The 13,303-nt window shown below is 37.5% G+C and overlaps 1 protein-coding gene across 1 annotated transcript in view; it reads right to left on the reverse strand.

Moving 5' to 3' along the window:
• Positions 1-13,303, reverse strand: part of fstl5 (follistatin-like 5) — a 531,686-nt gene that overhangs the window by 172,306 nt on the left and 346,077 nt on the right. Inside the window, exon 7 of the mRNA XM_055159513.1 lies at positions 1,261-1,427. Within this exon, the coding sequence (XP_055015488.1) occupies positions 1,261-1,427 (167 nt within the window). The remainder of the gene's footprint in view (positions 1-1,260; positions 1,428-13,303) is intronic.

The raw sequence follows: 13,303 nt of genomic DNA on the forward strand, positions 1-13,303 counted from the left end.
TGAAGACAAAAACACACACACAAAAAAAATTCTATCTAGAATATAGTAGTTTGTACTTGCAGCAGATTTATCAGTACACATTCATTCTGATCTTAAAATGCATTACTTTGATAAGTAAACATATTTTTTAGACTATAAGGTGCAATATCAATGTTGAATTCTCTTGTCTACTTTCATACATAAGGCGCGCCAGATTATAAGGTGTGTTAAGCAAAACAAATGGACGACACTTGAGACTGATGCCTTAGCCCAGGCGTCCACGATCCATTGGCAGATCGTGATGTAATTCACCCGACGTTGCCTCCCTGTCTTGATGAATGCGTATTATGAATGTGAATGTGGGTGGACCATTTAAGTTTTTTTTTTTTCCTACGAGAAGGAGTCAATATATGTTTTACAGAAAATAAACTTAAAACCACCTGGCTTATTTGCATCAGCTTCTCTTGGAATTACTCCATGAGGCTTCTGACTATCCATCAAGCAGTGCGGCTTCGTAGTTTACTGAAGTCCTACTAAAACATTTTGACAGATTTTTGAGTGCCGTGTATCACATAAAATCGGTTCGATATCAGTAAGCACAACCAGAATTAATACACGGGTTTATAAGGTACACTGTCGATTTATGAGAACATTTAAGAATTTTAAGTGTGCATTATAGTCCGAAAAATACGGTAGTTATTTTTAGTTCAAACTGCGCCGACACAGGGCGTAGGCAAACTCAACACAGAAAGACCTATACAAGGGTGGGACTTTGTAGCTAAGAGGTTCGATCATTATGCCACTCTCCATGCAATCTAATGTTGTTATAAAGTTTGTAAAGAAGATGAGTGGACCAATATGCCAAACTACTGCCATATGTTCCACGCTGCACAGACCCACTTAACTTACTGGTGTTGATACTTTGCAGCTGATATCATCATTATCTGGGGGTGTGAAGCTAACTGACAGCACTGCTCTGTCAGAAGCTTTGTTAATCAAGTTAGACTTAACCTGTGTTTTAGTTTAACACAATCTGAAGAGCTGATTTAATTGGATTTACAACTGGTGAGAGGTTAGATGATCTGCGCACTAAAACAAGTCTCTCACACATAAAATTACAGTCACAAGGCTCGTGTTCATAACAAGCTCTTGAAAATGTGTGGTTTAAATCCATTTTATATGTTTTGTTTTTTGTGTAAATGGACATGCATACAGAACACCCCCAGCGTGACGTCAGTGCAAAGCATCAGTCGTGTCCGTGAGCTCATCGGTGTCACTCACATTGATGTCCTCCAGGTTCAGAGAGTTGAGGTACTGTTGGTTCCTCCTCCACAGAATGGGTGGTCTGCGCTCGCCGCTGATGGCACAGCTCAGGACCACACTCTGGCCCACTGTCGCCACAGTGATGCTCAACTTCTGGTCTTCAGGCAGGGTCAGGAGGTACACATCTGCACAAGAAATGAGAAACGTATGAATTATCTATGAACATCTATCATAATGAATAAAAAAGTACAAAAAGTAGCTGTAAAAATGTTTTGATTACAGTGACTAGATTTTCAAAATTCCAAACTGAGACATGCCCGCATTGGGATGGTTGGTATAAGTAAAACTGTGAAAAGAGTGAGTAAGATAGTGCATTCTCATGTCACTCATAGTCAGTGATGGGAGTAACGCGTTATAAAAGTAACAAATTACTGTAATGCGTTGCTTTTTAACGCAGTAATGTAAGGCATTACAGAGAAAAAAGTGGTAATATATTACTGGGTACAAATGTCAGTAAGTAATGTGCATTACAATGCTTTTTTAACCTGGATTCAAGCGGTGGGTTTTTCGTTTTTCTTCATACAAATTCGCTAAAATCACCGAGATATCAGCAGCGGTGAAACGCCAGAGGTGCGCCCGCAAAAACCATGATCGCGAGTGAAAGGACCAGCGTAGAACTTCACGCTCCACGGAGCTAAACGTAGCTGACACCCGATCACACTCGGGGGTTCTCTCAGGGGCAGTCCTAGATTCGAAGTTCTAGTCTAAAATTATTACAAGATTTGGTGAGAGTAACTTAAAAGTACTGCAATAATAATGTAATGTCTTACATTTTAAATACAGTAATATTATAATGTAACTAATTACTTTGAAATGACAGTAATAAATAATAAATAAAGCATTACAGTTTTAAAGTAACTTGCCCAACAGTGGTCATATTCTGAGGAGCTTCTGTAGCTTTATGATCATTTGCAGACACAGTTTTAGGTATTTTGGCTAAACAAAAGACAATTTATGCTCCTCCTTACTGGGATCAGATTAATCAAAAATTGTGATAGTCCTGTTTCAGTCCTGGTTTAATCTTACTTTAGTCCAGGTTTAAATCAAATTGGTCAAAAATAGTGACACCTGGGACATTTCTTGTTTAAAACTGGGACAAATTAATGATTTTGTATAAATCTGCTGGGACAGGGGACACAGGGCTCAAAACTGGGACTGTCCTGGGTAAATAGGGACGTCTGGTCACTGTAGTTTTGATGAAAATACTACAGAAGGGGTACATAAGTGGATATTGAGACAGACTTATGTTTTTGTATTGAGGTAATCGAGTGGTGCAGTGGTAATTTTGGTATCATAAAAAATATTCACTTGATCAACCAACTTAACCTGTACCTCTTCCGCTGAGTTACAACCAAATTAATTCCTGTTCAATTTAAATTATTCAAAAATTATGAAATCAAAATAAAGAAAATGTTCAAAATAACAGAATTATAATTTTACAGCAAATGTAAGAACCGGGAGCGTGCCAATGTTCCCTCAGTTCTATTCCCACATTTCCTTTATCATAATTTGCATCATATTTAATCCTCATTTCTACCAATTTGGTCATTAATTACACCAATCCTATAATACAGCAGTACTTGACTACAGATGTATAAAATAAAAATGACTTGACTTGTAAAATTTTGAAAAAAAAAAAAAAAAAAAATCTTAGAAATAACAACAATCTAAGAAATAAGGGAACATAGGGCTGAGGGAACATAGGGCTGAGGAACATAGGGCTGAGGGAACATAGGGCTGAGGGAACATAGGGCTGAGGGAACATAGGGCTGAGGGAACATAGGGCTGACCCCTAAGAACCAACATGTGTTCATAGTTCAGATGTTTAAATCAGTTTGACTGCATTTCGAGCTTTTCACAATGTGGTTTTCTACAACAAATGAAAGGCAAGAGATAGTTAGAATAAAGTTAATTTGCTGTTTAATCGCAAAAACAAGATAGCAATTTAAGATAGAAAGGAATGAAAACACTAAAACAAATTATACCTGAAGTACAAAACTGATTTGATTTTCATAATTAAGATTAACTTAGGTTCAAGTTGGCAGGTTGTCTAGCAAACACATTTCAATTAAAAAACAAAAACACTGAACCTAAAAGAACATTGTACTGAAGATACAAATATAGTTTATAAGCGGCTCTTGGGGTGAAGATATGTCTGCTGTGTGCTGTCTACTTTGTGTAATGTCTAATTATAATCTGTTTTATTGTTTAATGAGATAAATTATAAAAAAATGATGAATGGTCACATTTTTATATAGCACTTTTCCACCTTCAGAGCACTCAAAGAGCTTTACGTGAAGGATCCACTCACCCATTCACACACACACATTCATACACCAGTGAGCGCAGACACTGGAAGTAAGGTGGGTTAAATGTTTTGCCCAAGAACAGCTGGATTAGCACCACCAACCTGTGGGTCCAGGGATCTGACCACTGCCCACTCTACCAACAATGTTTATGACGAGAGTGGGATTTGAACCACCAAGCTTCAGGTCAGTGGACAAACCAGCTGAGCTACTGTCGTCCCAGGTGTGTGCTTTGTTAGCATGCTAGTTGTTTTTAGCTTTACCGTCACGGCAAAACCCCACAGTGGTTTCTGAAAGTTGTGAAAAGTGTTTATAAACTCATCGTGGTGAATAACTAGGATGCTTGAAATGCATACAGTAAATGTGGAATAACTTTGGACCAATGCAAACCATTTAACCATTTTTAAGAGTGTGAAAATAAAGTTCAGCACTTTTAAAGGTGCAGTATGTAACATTTTGGTTGGGGGTCACCTGCTTGTTTCTATAGATGTGTCATTGTTCTCCTTGGAATGTTCCACAGTATGACATTAAACAGCTCTACATTTATTCAATTACAGCTGGTTTTATAGCTCAGAAATACCAAGAAGAACAGGCATTATGACTGTGAGCGGGGTCGCCTCTCCACAGATCTGACCTGATTTGGATTGATCTCTATGAAGATGGAAAGATTTAATGCCATGCTGTGAAACATTCCAGTCAAAGCAATAACATCCTCCACGGACAAAAAGCTACACAATGCATCTTTTATCTCGCTTTATAGAATGCAAAAGTGTCTCAATCCGCAGTGTGGGCCAAAGAGACAGATGTTGTTTTAGCTTGAAATTCACAGAGGCAAGGCAATTACTGCAATTTGCAAAGTAATGGGCTGAAATGAAGTTTAACGCTCGGTAAATACATGTGCATAATTAATGTGATAATGCTAAAACAGAACTGACTTTCTTTATCAGTGTCTCTGCGGAGTCTGTGTCCACAACTATAGAGATCTACTCATGCTAATACAATGGAGCAGACCAATGAGTCATACAAAGGCCTGGAGAGATTGTTATCTCTCTAGCATGTTAAAAACTCACTAATAACTCATCAAACCTGCGATCATTAGTGTGCCGCCCTCCCCACCCCAGTGTGTGTCTCCTGCTCCGTGCTCTAGTGTGGGTTATTGTGTTATTTCTCATTGTGTACATTGTGGTTATGGTTGTTAGTATTTTCATTGTTTTTTAAATGAATTGTTAAGTACAAATGCACTTTTGTATAATTCTTGTTGTGATTTTAGGGTGACCATGTTTAACATCTGTCTAAGGACTACAAATGAAAAATAGTCTCTCTGGCAAATTCTGGTACTTTTACAGAAATGTTGATTAATGTAAACTGTCCCTGCTAAATAAACCAAATAAATAAATAAATAAATTTTGTTGTGTTGCCATGGCAAATGCCGTGGCCATCTTGTCAAAAAATATAAAGGTTCGTTCAGCCCAGAGCATCAAAAAACGTGCTGGACGCCTTTAGTTGGACGCCTTTACATTTGAGTTTAGATGCCCCCGATGCGTGTCCATTGCCCTGTCTTTCCCTGAACAATGGCAGACTAGGCTGAGAGAGTGACTTTAGTGTATTTATTACATAATCCCATCATACTCCGCTAATGTTTGTGGCTCCATGCCCCAGTTCTCGGGTCTTTCTCTTTCTTCACCTTCTTTCCGATAATAACATCGCTACATCACTGGATAGTCATCCCTGATTGGTTGACATGACGCGTCTGACGCCAAAAGTTTAGCATTTTCCTGCTTCTGATGCCGATGCCCTGGATACATGTCCAGAACTCTGATGCCTGAACACTCAAGACATGCGGTGCTGACACCTGAAGACGCACCACAAAAACATAGGATGCCCTAGACACATGTCCACATTGACTTTACATGTAAACTGGACGCCTTGACACTCCTGGTCTGAACGGACCTTAAAAATAAAAACAGAGTCTGAAAACAGCACATTACCCATGATTTGTGTTGTTATTGACATTTAAACATGGCCTTTAGTACCTTTAAATTAGTATTTCATGGTGTAGAATTAAAAATAATGCCTAATAAATAAAAAAATAAACATTATTTTCCAGTGTTCATTATGCTGCTCTGGTGCAGCTTGCACAGGAAATTACTACGGTGAAAACAATTCAACTATATAATGAGGAACATGTCTAGATAGATGCAAATGTAAGGAAGCAGCATAAGCAGAGAGATTTGATGTTTGAGTTTCAGTATGATGAAAAGTAAGAACTGTTGCCATAGTGATAAACAATTTAAAACTACATATCATATTTTTGAATGGGGTCCAATTATCAGTATTCAAGGAAACACTGTAATTTACTTTAGTCCTGCTCCCATTAGTTTGCATGACATCTTGAGTAGATTTTTAGGATGTTGATTATTGTTGGTTACCATGGCAGCAATGTCTCTTGTCCTTATTAAAAGCTCATTGGAGCACACACGAGTGTCTGAAGTGGAGGGGAAAATAAAAATGCGGTATCCAACAGTGAGGGGATTCTTCTAAAACATGTCTGCTGTTCTAAGAGTTTAAACAAGAAGGAGATTTCTACATAACTGCAGAAACCCAGGGAAATAAAAGGAAAAGGCTGCATGTGAGGAGAGAAATCTGGAGTGTTTTTGGAAATGGTCAACTTAATAAACCCCGGGGATGAAAATAAAAATGGAAGAAAGAATTCTGGATGGATTTAAATTACATACTGAGAAATTCTGAGGCTTCTTAAACACAGGGGAGAGAGAGTGCAGTTATATGAATAGCTTGATTCAACATGAAACAAAAAAATAAAAAAAAATGTGTAGCCCACAACACCTCTATGCTCTATTTGGATTACAAAGCCATTTTAAAGCTTACCAGAGAATAGGGCATTGACTTGTTGGTACACATTAACACTGACCATTTTACACAAACTGGCCATCTTTTTATCATATTTTACCGGTTGTTTTACAATAATTTCTCAACTTCTCCATTAAAATAAACAGAATTTGATCTTAAAGATGGTATATTACGCAAAATTGACTCTTTATTTGAGCTTTAAGTCGTGTTATAATGTTGTTACCTCCTCGGAATTGTGTTTTATTTCATTCACACATGTTTGAGTAATCATGTATTATTAGTCTGTCTACATTTCCAAAGCTCAAAATGCTCTGTTCCACCTTGTGATGTCATGTCAAGTGGTAGTTTTCCAAGTTAACAACTACAGCTTTCACCTTTTTGTTCAGAGATAAAGATAGCAGTTCTATAGCTGAAATGATCCTAATGAGTCTAGTGAAAGTGTACTGAGTTCAAAAAACAGTGGGGCGCTTCCTGTACCACATGACATCACCAGGTGGAACAGAGAGTTTTCAGTTGAGAGAACTTAATCTAAATCTGCAGGGTTTGTGTGTTAAATGAAACAAAACACAAATCCAAGTCTGTTTTTGATGAGGAAACAACATTAAAACATACTGTAGATCAAAAAATAGCAGCACATAGACCCTTAAGAAGTAGCAGTCAGAAGTAGAAGTATTACATGAACTATCCTCCACTTTTTTTCATCTCCAAGTATTTCACACTCTTGTCTGTTTCATAGTGTATCGAATTATGGCAATGAAAACAAATGCTACAACTAGAATACCATACTTCCAGATGGGGGTCAAGAGAGAGTTTTTCCATTTAATTACTCTGTACTTTGCCATGAAATATTGAAAGTAAATTCCCACATGTGGAAAAACTGTGTATCATTCGTTCATTCCTTTTTTTTTTTTTTTTTTCAAAATAAAACCAAAAATAAGAAAATGAAAAAAGAATTTTCTTCATTATTTGTCTCCAAAACCAAAATGAAAAAACGGAAAGCAGTTCGTTATTTTCAGTTTTCAAATTTGTTTCTCGTTTCTGTGATTTAAACTGCGATGCTGGACTTTTGCACTGCAGGCAGACTGAACCAAGACTAAACCAGGACTGAACCAGGACTAAAAAAGGTCTAACCCAGGACTGAACCAAGACTAAACCAGTACTGAAACAGGACTAAAATAGGACTAAACCAGAACTGAAACAGGACTAAAATAGGACTAAGCCAGGACTGGACCAGGACTGAACCAGGACTAAACCAAGACTGATCCCAGGACTAAACCAGGACTGAACCAGGACTAAACCAGGACTGAACCAGGGCTAATCTTGGACTTGAGAGAGAGAGATGGAGAACCCTGAACGAATCGTTATCCTTTTCTTTTTTTTTTTTTTCATTTTGGTTTTGGAGACAAATAATGAAGAAAATAGTCGTTTTTTTTTTGTTTGTTTTTTTGATCCAAATGATACACGGATTGTGGAACTCTATCGTTTCTATTATTGACTAGACCCAAGACTATAGTGCAACAAAAATCTGCAGCTGAGCAACATTTACTTTTTACCTGCCTGTATTAATCTGGATTAAATAGGGATGTAACAATAACCAAAATATCGTGATATCGTATCATCAAAAGTCTCACAATTATATCGTGGACTGTCACAATATATCGAATTACAAGATCCCTTGCTTAAATGCATGGTTTTATAGTAGCAACAGCTTATAAACCTCAAAAACTACATATCCCATGATTCATTTCAGTGCAGACAACATGAAGAAACATGTTTTTTTACTTGAATTCTTGGGTTTACGATGGAAATAATTCACACCAAAATCTTGTCAAGGTATTTTAAAAGCAAAAAAGTGTTCGATCTACAAATATATTAAGCTCTCCAAAATACTGCAATAAATATCATACCGTGAGATGCATATCGTGATAATATCGTACTGCGAGATTTGGATAGCGTTACATCCCTAGTATTAAATAAGATTGCTGTGATGTTTTCCGAAACCCCCCTTCATTCCCACTCATGACTTAACATCAGTGTGTCCTGCTTTCAATCAAACCATGTACACAAACCCGTTCTCCAACCGCATTATGTAAGAACGCTCTTTTTAATCTCTCTCGTGAGTAATCAGCTAGCGCGCAAAAAGGGAAACACCAACTCAATTTGTTCTGCTCCTGGAGGCATGAAATACACGGCTAATGAAAACCAAGGTCCGCACACTGTTGACTTCAACGCGAGGATCTAGCTGGCGTCGGCAATTACAACGCCGGCTTCTGTGACCTCTGGCCCCCGAGGCAACCGGGCGCTTTTTAACCTTCCCAAGCGCTTCTGTTTTGGGGCGCGGTCGTTGTGTCTTTGAAGTGGGAGAAAGGGTTAGCGAAGCCGGGCAGGGTCATCTTTGGCACAGTGGAGAGAAGGCAGAGGAGTGGATAACGCTAATCTCTCTTTAGCCCACAGAAACTCCGCTAAAGCCTGGTAAATTCGCAAGCGGGATTAGTTTAAAATTAGCTGCTTTATACCATGGATTCTACAGGGGGCAGTGACTGTTATAGATTTCGGGACAAAAAGCGGATTGTGCTGTGTGGAGAAGGAAGTAACAGGGATTTCTTCTCTCTGTTTCTTATTAATATGGAAGAAATCTGTGTATTTGTTTTATTTTAAAGGTGCCCAATTAGTTGTGGGTCTGTCATTGCTCTGCCTGAAATGTTCCACAGTATGACATTAAACCAGACCTGGCCATTGTCCAACTCCGAAGTCACATAATCCTTTGGTTGACTCTGACTGGCCCATTTAAGATAATTTGGAATTACAAAATAAACATATTTTATCATTTTATCTCATGCATGGACTAAAGCTGCATTACTTTTATTTTAGAGGTGTTTTAAAATTTTTTATTGTTTTTTTTTTACATTTTTTGTAAGGCAACCTCACTTTTTCATCGCTTAGTCATAACATAAACTCTTACCAGTCTGACTAGTTGCGTCAAAACTATGCTATTTACAGCTTTTTATGAAGAAATACAATTAATATTAAGCAGAACTGAGTTAAGCATTTTGGCCCAGCCCTCCGCAATATTTTCTGTTTCTCGTGGCCCCATGGGAAAAATAATTATTCACTCCTGCATTAAACAGTTCTACGTTACATTTATTCAATTACATGAGGTTTTATAGCTCAAAAACACATAAAACAGACATTTTCACTGTGAGCACGGTTGCCTATTCACAGATCTGACCTGTAACTTGGTCTGGTTTGGTCTCCATGAAGATAGAAAAGTTTAATTCCATACTGTGAAACTTTCAAGACAAAGCAATAACATCTCTATGGAGAAAAGTATAAAGTAAACTGCCCCTCCAACAGAAAAGTTACACAATGCACCATTAATCCACTCCTGAAACTGTGTGAAGTGTCTTGCCAAAGGACACAGCGATATTCTAAACTGAGATTGAACAGTGGCCTTTCATGTTGGTGGGCGACTGAGAATAAAACTGAGCCACTGCCCACAATGCAGAGGTGGGACCAAGTCGTTGTTTTGCAAGTCTCAAGTAAGTCTCAAGTCTTTTAACTCAAATCCAAGTCTCAAGTCAAATAGAGGCAAGTCCAAGTCGAGTCTCAAGGCACTGCCCCATAAATCCAAGTCAAGTCCAAGTTGTCTGTTTTGAGCTTCAAATCATTTCACGTCTTTAAACCAAAGTACCAAATATAGCTTAGATTTGAGCAATTTAAATGAATTTTAAACTAAATTGTATTTAAAAAGTCACGGTATATGAGTATTCATATAAAAGTTGTAGAAAGGCTTTTTTTTTTTCCTTTTAAAATTTCAAGATCTTAGTGCGAATCATTACAGTCAGAATAGAAAGAATTCAGATTTAAAAGTGCTTAATAATTAATATATAGTTATTTTGTCATGTGGTCTGTACTGAAATGGAAGGATCATGTTATTTGTAGTTCCCTCTGTTTTACTGTATTGTACTGTATGTTGTTGTATGTAACTAGGAATAATGGACCAGACACAGGCAGCTTCCAAAAGTAATAAAGTGGGTAATTTTAATTTCCCGACTGTCCTCAGAAGAGCGCAGCATTAATTTAGGTTTGATTTGGCTTTTTTTGGGGAAGTTGACTTAAATGGTTAACAACTGTCAGGACTCACAATATCTGGCTTTTTTTTGTCTTTGTTCCAACAAAAAATGTGTTCTCTCAACAATAAAATAAAAAACAACACTAGAGAAAAGACAACAGTAGTGGGCTTATCCTACAATAAACCAAAGAATAAACACCACTTAGTATCCATTTCAATTGGCAAGTACACAAAATAAAATTACATTAGTCATTAACACTGTGTAACGTCAACTTGAACTCACTCGCAAAATGGCCGACAGACTGACCAACCAGACCAACCCAGCACTCTGAAGGACGTGGACAGTGCTCTCTCCCCTCTAAATTTACAGAACATAAACAGTCCTAAACAGTTCTTTATATTACATGTGATTCTTATTTAACACTCATGCCTTCACGCAGAACAACCTTTCCCCTACGTGAGCAACTCAGCAGGATCACACCTTTCAGGACAGCAAGTCAATCTACATCAATCTTCAATTCTACAAATTAAAACAACAATAACCTTGAGATATGAGGCTCATTAAAGCATTATCTAACAATATCTAAGATTATTTCCATGTTTAGCAATCATTTAAATGTTCATTTTTACTAATACACACCGTTTTATGTCAGTCTCTTGTTGAGGCGCTCAGTTTGTTGTGCTTTGTTGACGTCACACGTGCTTCTTCTAGCAACTACTCAATCACCCAGCCTGACCACACTACCCCCTACTGGTTACATAGAGAATTGCAGCTATTTCTAAAAACAGTATTTTATAGTTCACCTGGCTACATGTATATTACTGTAGTACATTTGAGGACACCAGATCACAGTTACATCCAAAGTAACAAACAGAGAACTGGGAGGGACATGTTCCAGTTTGTTCCTGTAAAATTAAGCATCACATGTAACAGCTGTAAAGAGAAATACAATTTTTATTTTTTTTTAGGAAACGCATCAAGTCTTCTCAAGTCACAGGCCTCAAGTCTGAGTGAAGTCACAAGTCACTGATGTTCAAGTCCAAGTCGAGTCCTAAGTCTGTCTATTTTATCAACTCATGTCTCAAGTCCTTAAAATAGTGATTCAAGTCTGACTTGAGTCTAGTCACGATTTACCAGTCCCAACCTCTGCCACAACAAGAGGGGATATTACACTTCTATGGAGTAGTAATTGTTAACTCTTAGCTGTTTTATCCACATTAAACGGAACTAGATTGGATTTAGTTAATTTCAGGTGTTTATTTAACTGTAAAAACTTGGCTTTGTCAGATCTATATCTCCATGCAAATATACGAGTTAAGTGCCATACTGCAGAACATATGGCGTACAGGATTGTGTTGTCACTCTGAATTTTCACTTAGCCTAATATTGAACCAGATGCTAATGGAGCTCATTCACTACAGTGTGTATTTGCCAGTAGAGTAGTGAGCCAGCATCTTATTGGATCATTTCATGGCTTTTGTGTTTACTTTCTCACAGTGTTTTATCGAATGCATCTCAACGGGCCTTCCTCTATGGGCGCATCATACCAGTAACGTACAGTTTTTGACTTTCGATCCTGTGTAGAGAGCGCAAGTGAAGTGAAAAAAAAAAAAAAAAAAAGACTTTGTATCCAGCAGTGAGGAGATTCTTTTGAAACATGTCTACTGCTATAAGAGTTTAAACAGGTATGGGATTTCAACACAACTCCAAAAGCCCAGGAGTGAATACACTATGATGTAACTGTCAGGAGAGTGAAAGTGAAAGTGAAAAGAAAAGAGCACTGGAAATGGTTTTGGAAATGGTCAAATTAATAAACCCCAAGACCATAAGTGTGGAAGAAAATAAAATTGCATAGAGATCACATAAAAAAGAACATTTTCCTCTACATATGGACATATCTTGGCTTACAATAACAATGTTTACAAGTATATGTACCAGGCAGTAAATCTGAATCTAGCATTTTAAAATACATTTACAACCAACAAAGCAATTTTGTAAACATTGGAAAAAAATAAACTACTAATTTAAAGTGAGAAAAAAACATGATTTGCGTCCAGACACGTCGTTTCTGTTTCCACAATCTAGCTACGCTGTTTCCTGTTTGTCTATGGTTTGTTTAAACTCTTTTCTGCAATAGAGTCATGTTCGATGTCACAAATCCAGCGAATCAGGAAGGCGCAAGTCACAGTGACGTGGTTCAATAAGGACGGCAACTAGAGCTCCTCAGTGTATCAATGTTTTCAGGAGTCCACACAGTGCTGGATCAGATCTGTACTCGGATGAAATCGTGGGAGCTGGCAGCACCAGATCGTTCCGTCTCTGGAGACATTTTCCATTGGATTAGTGTGGACGAACACTGCATCCGCAACAAAAATGACTCGAATACATACTAATGTGGATGGGGCCTACGAAATAAAATGATTCATGGTAATTATGTTCACAAACACATAAACTATTGTTATAATCTATGACATCCATGCATCATTACTTTATATTTTAGACATTTTATATCACAATATTGATCTAAATTGAGTTAATACAAGAAAGAAATCTCATCACCTGCCCCTATACAGTAAGTTATTATAAATGTCATCACAACAAACACTGTTGAATCCTCCGCTGAGAATGAAGTAAATACAGTGGGCGTGGATAGGGGAAAACGTGAATTCTCTAAACAATGGCATATTACTTGAAGGAGAATAAAGATTATTCAAACATGCACGAATCACTCCAAATACAACAATCAGTGGTTCA

The sequence above is a fragment of the Boleophthalmus pectinirostris genome, unplaced genomic scaffold, assembly GCF_026225935.1.
Source record: "Boleophthalmus pectinirostris isolate CB_2022bp ecotype Guang Dong unplaced genomic scaffold, ASM2622593v1 HiC_scaffold_23, whole genome shotgun sequence".
NCBI classification, from domain to species: domain Eukaryota; kingdom Metazoa; phylum Chordata; class Actinopteri; order Gobiiformes; family Gobiidae; genus Boleophthalmus; species Boleophthalmus pectinirostris.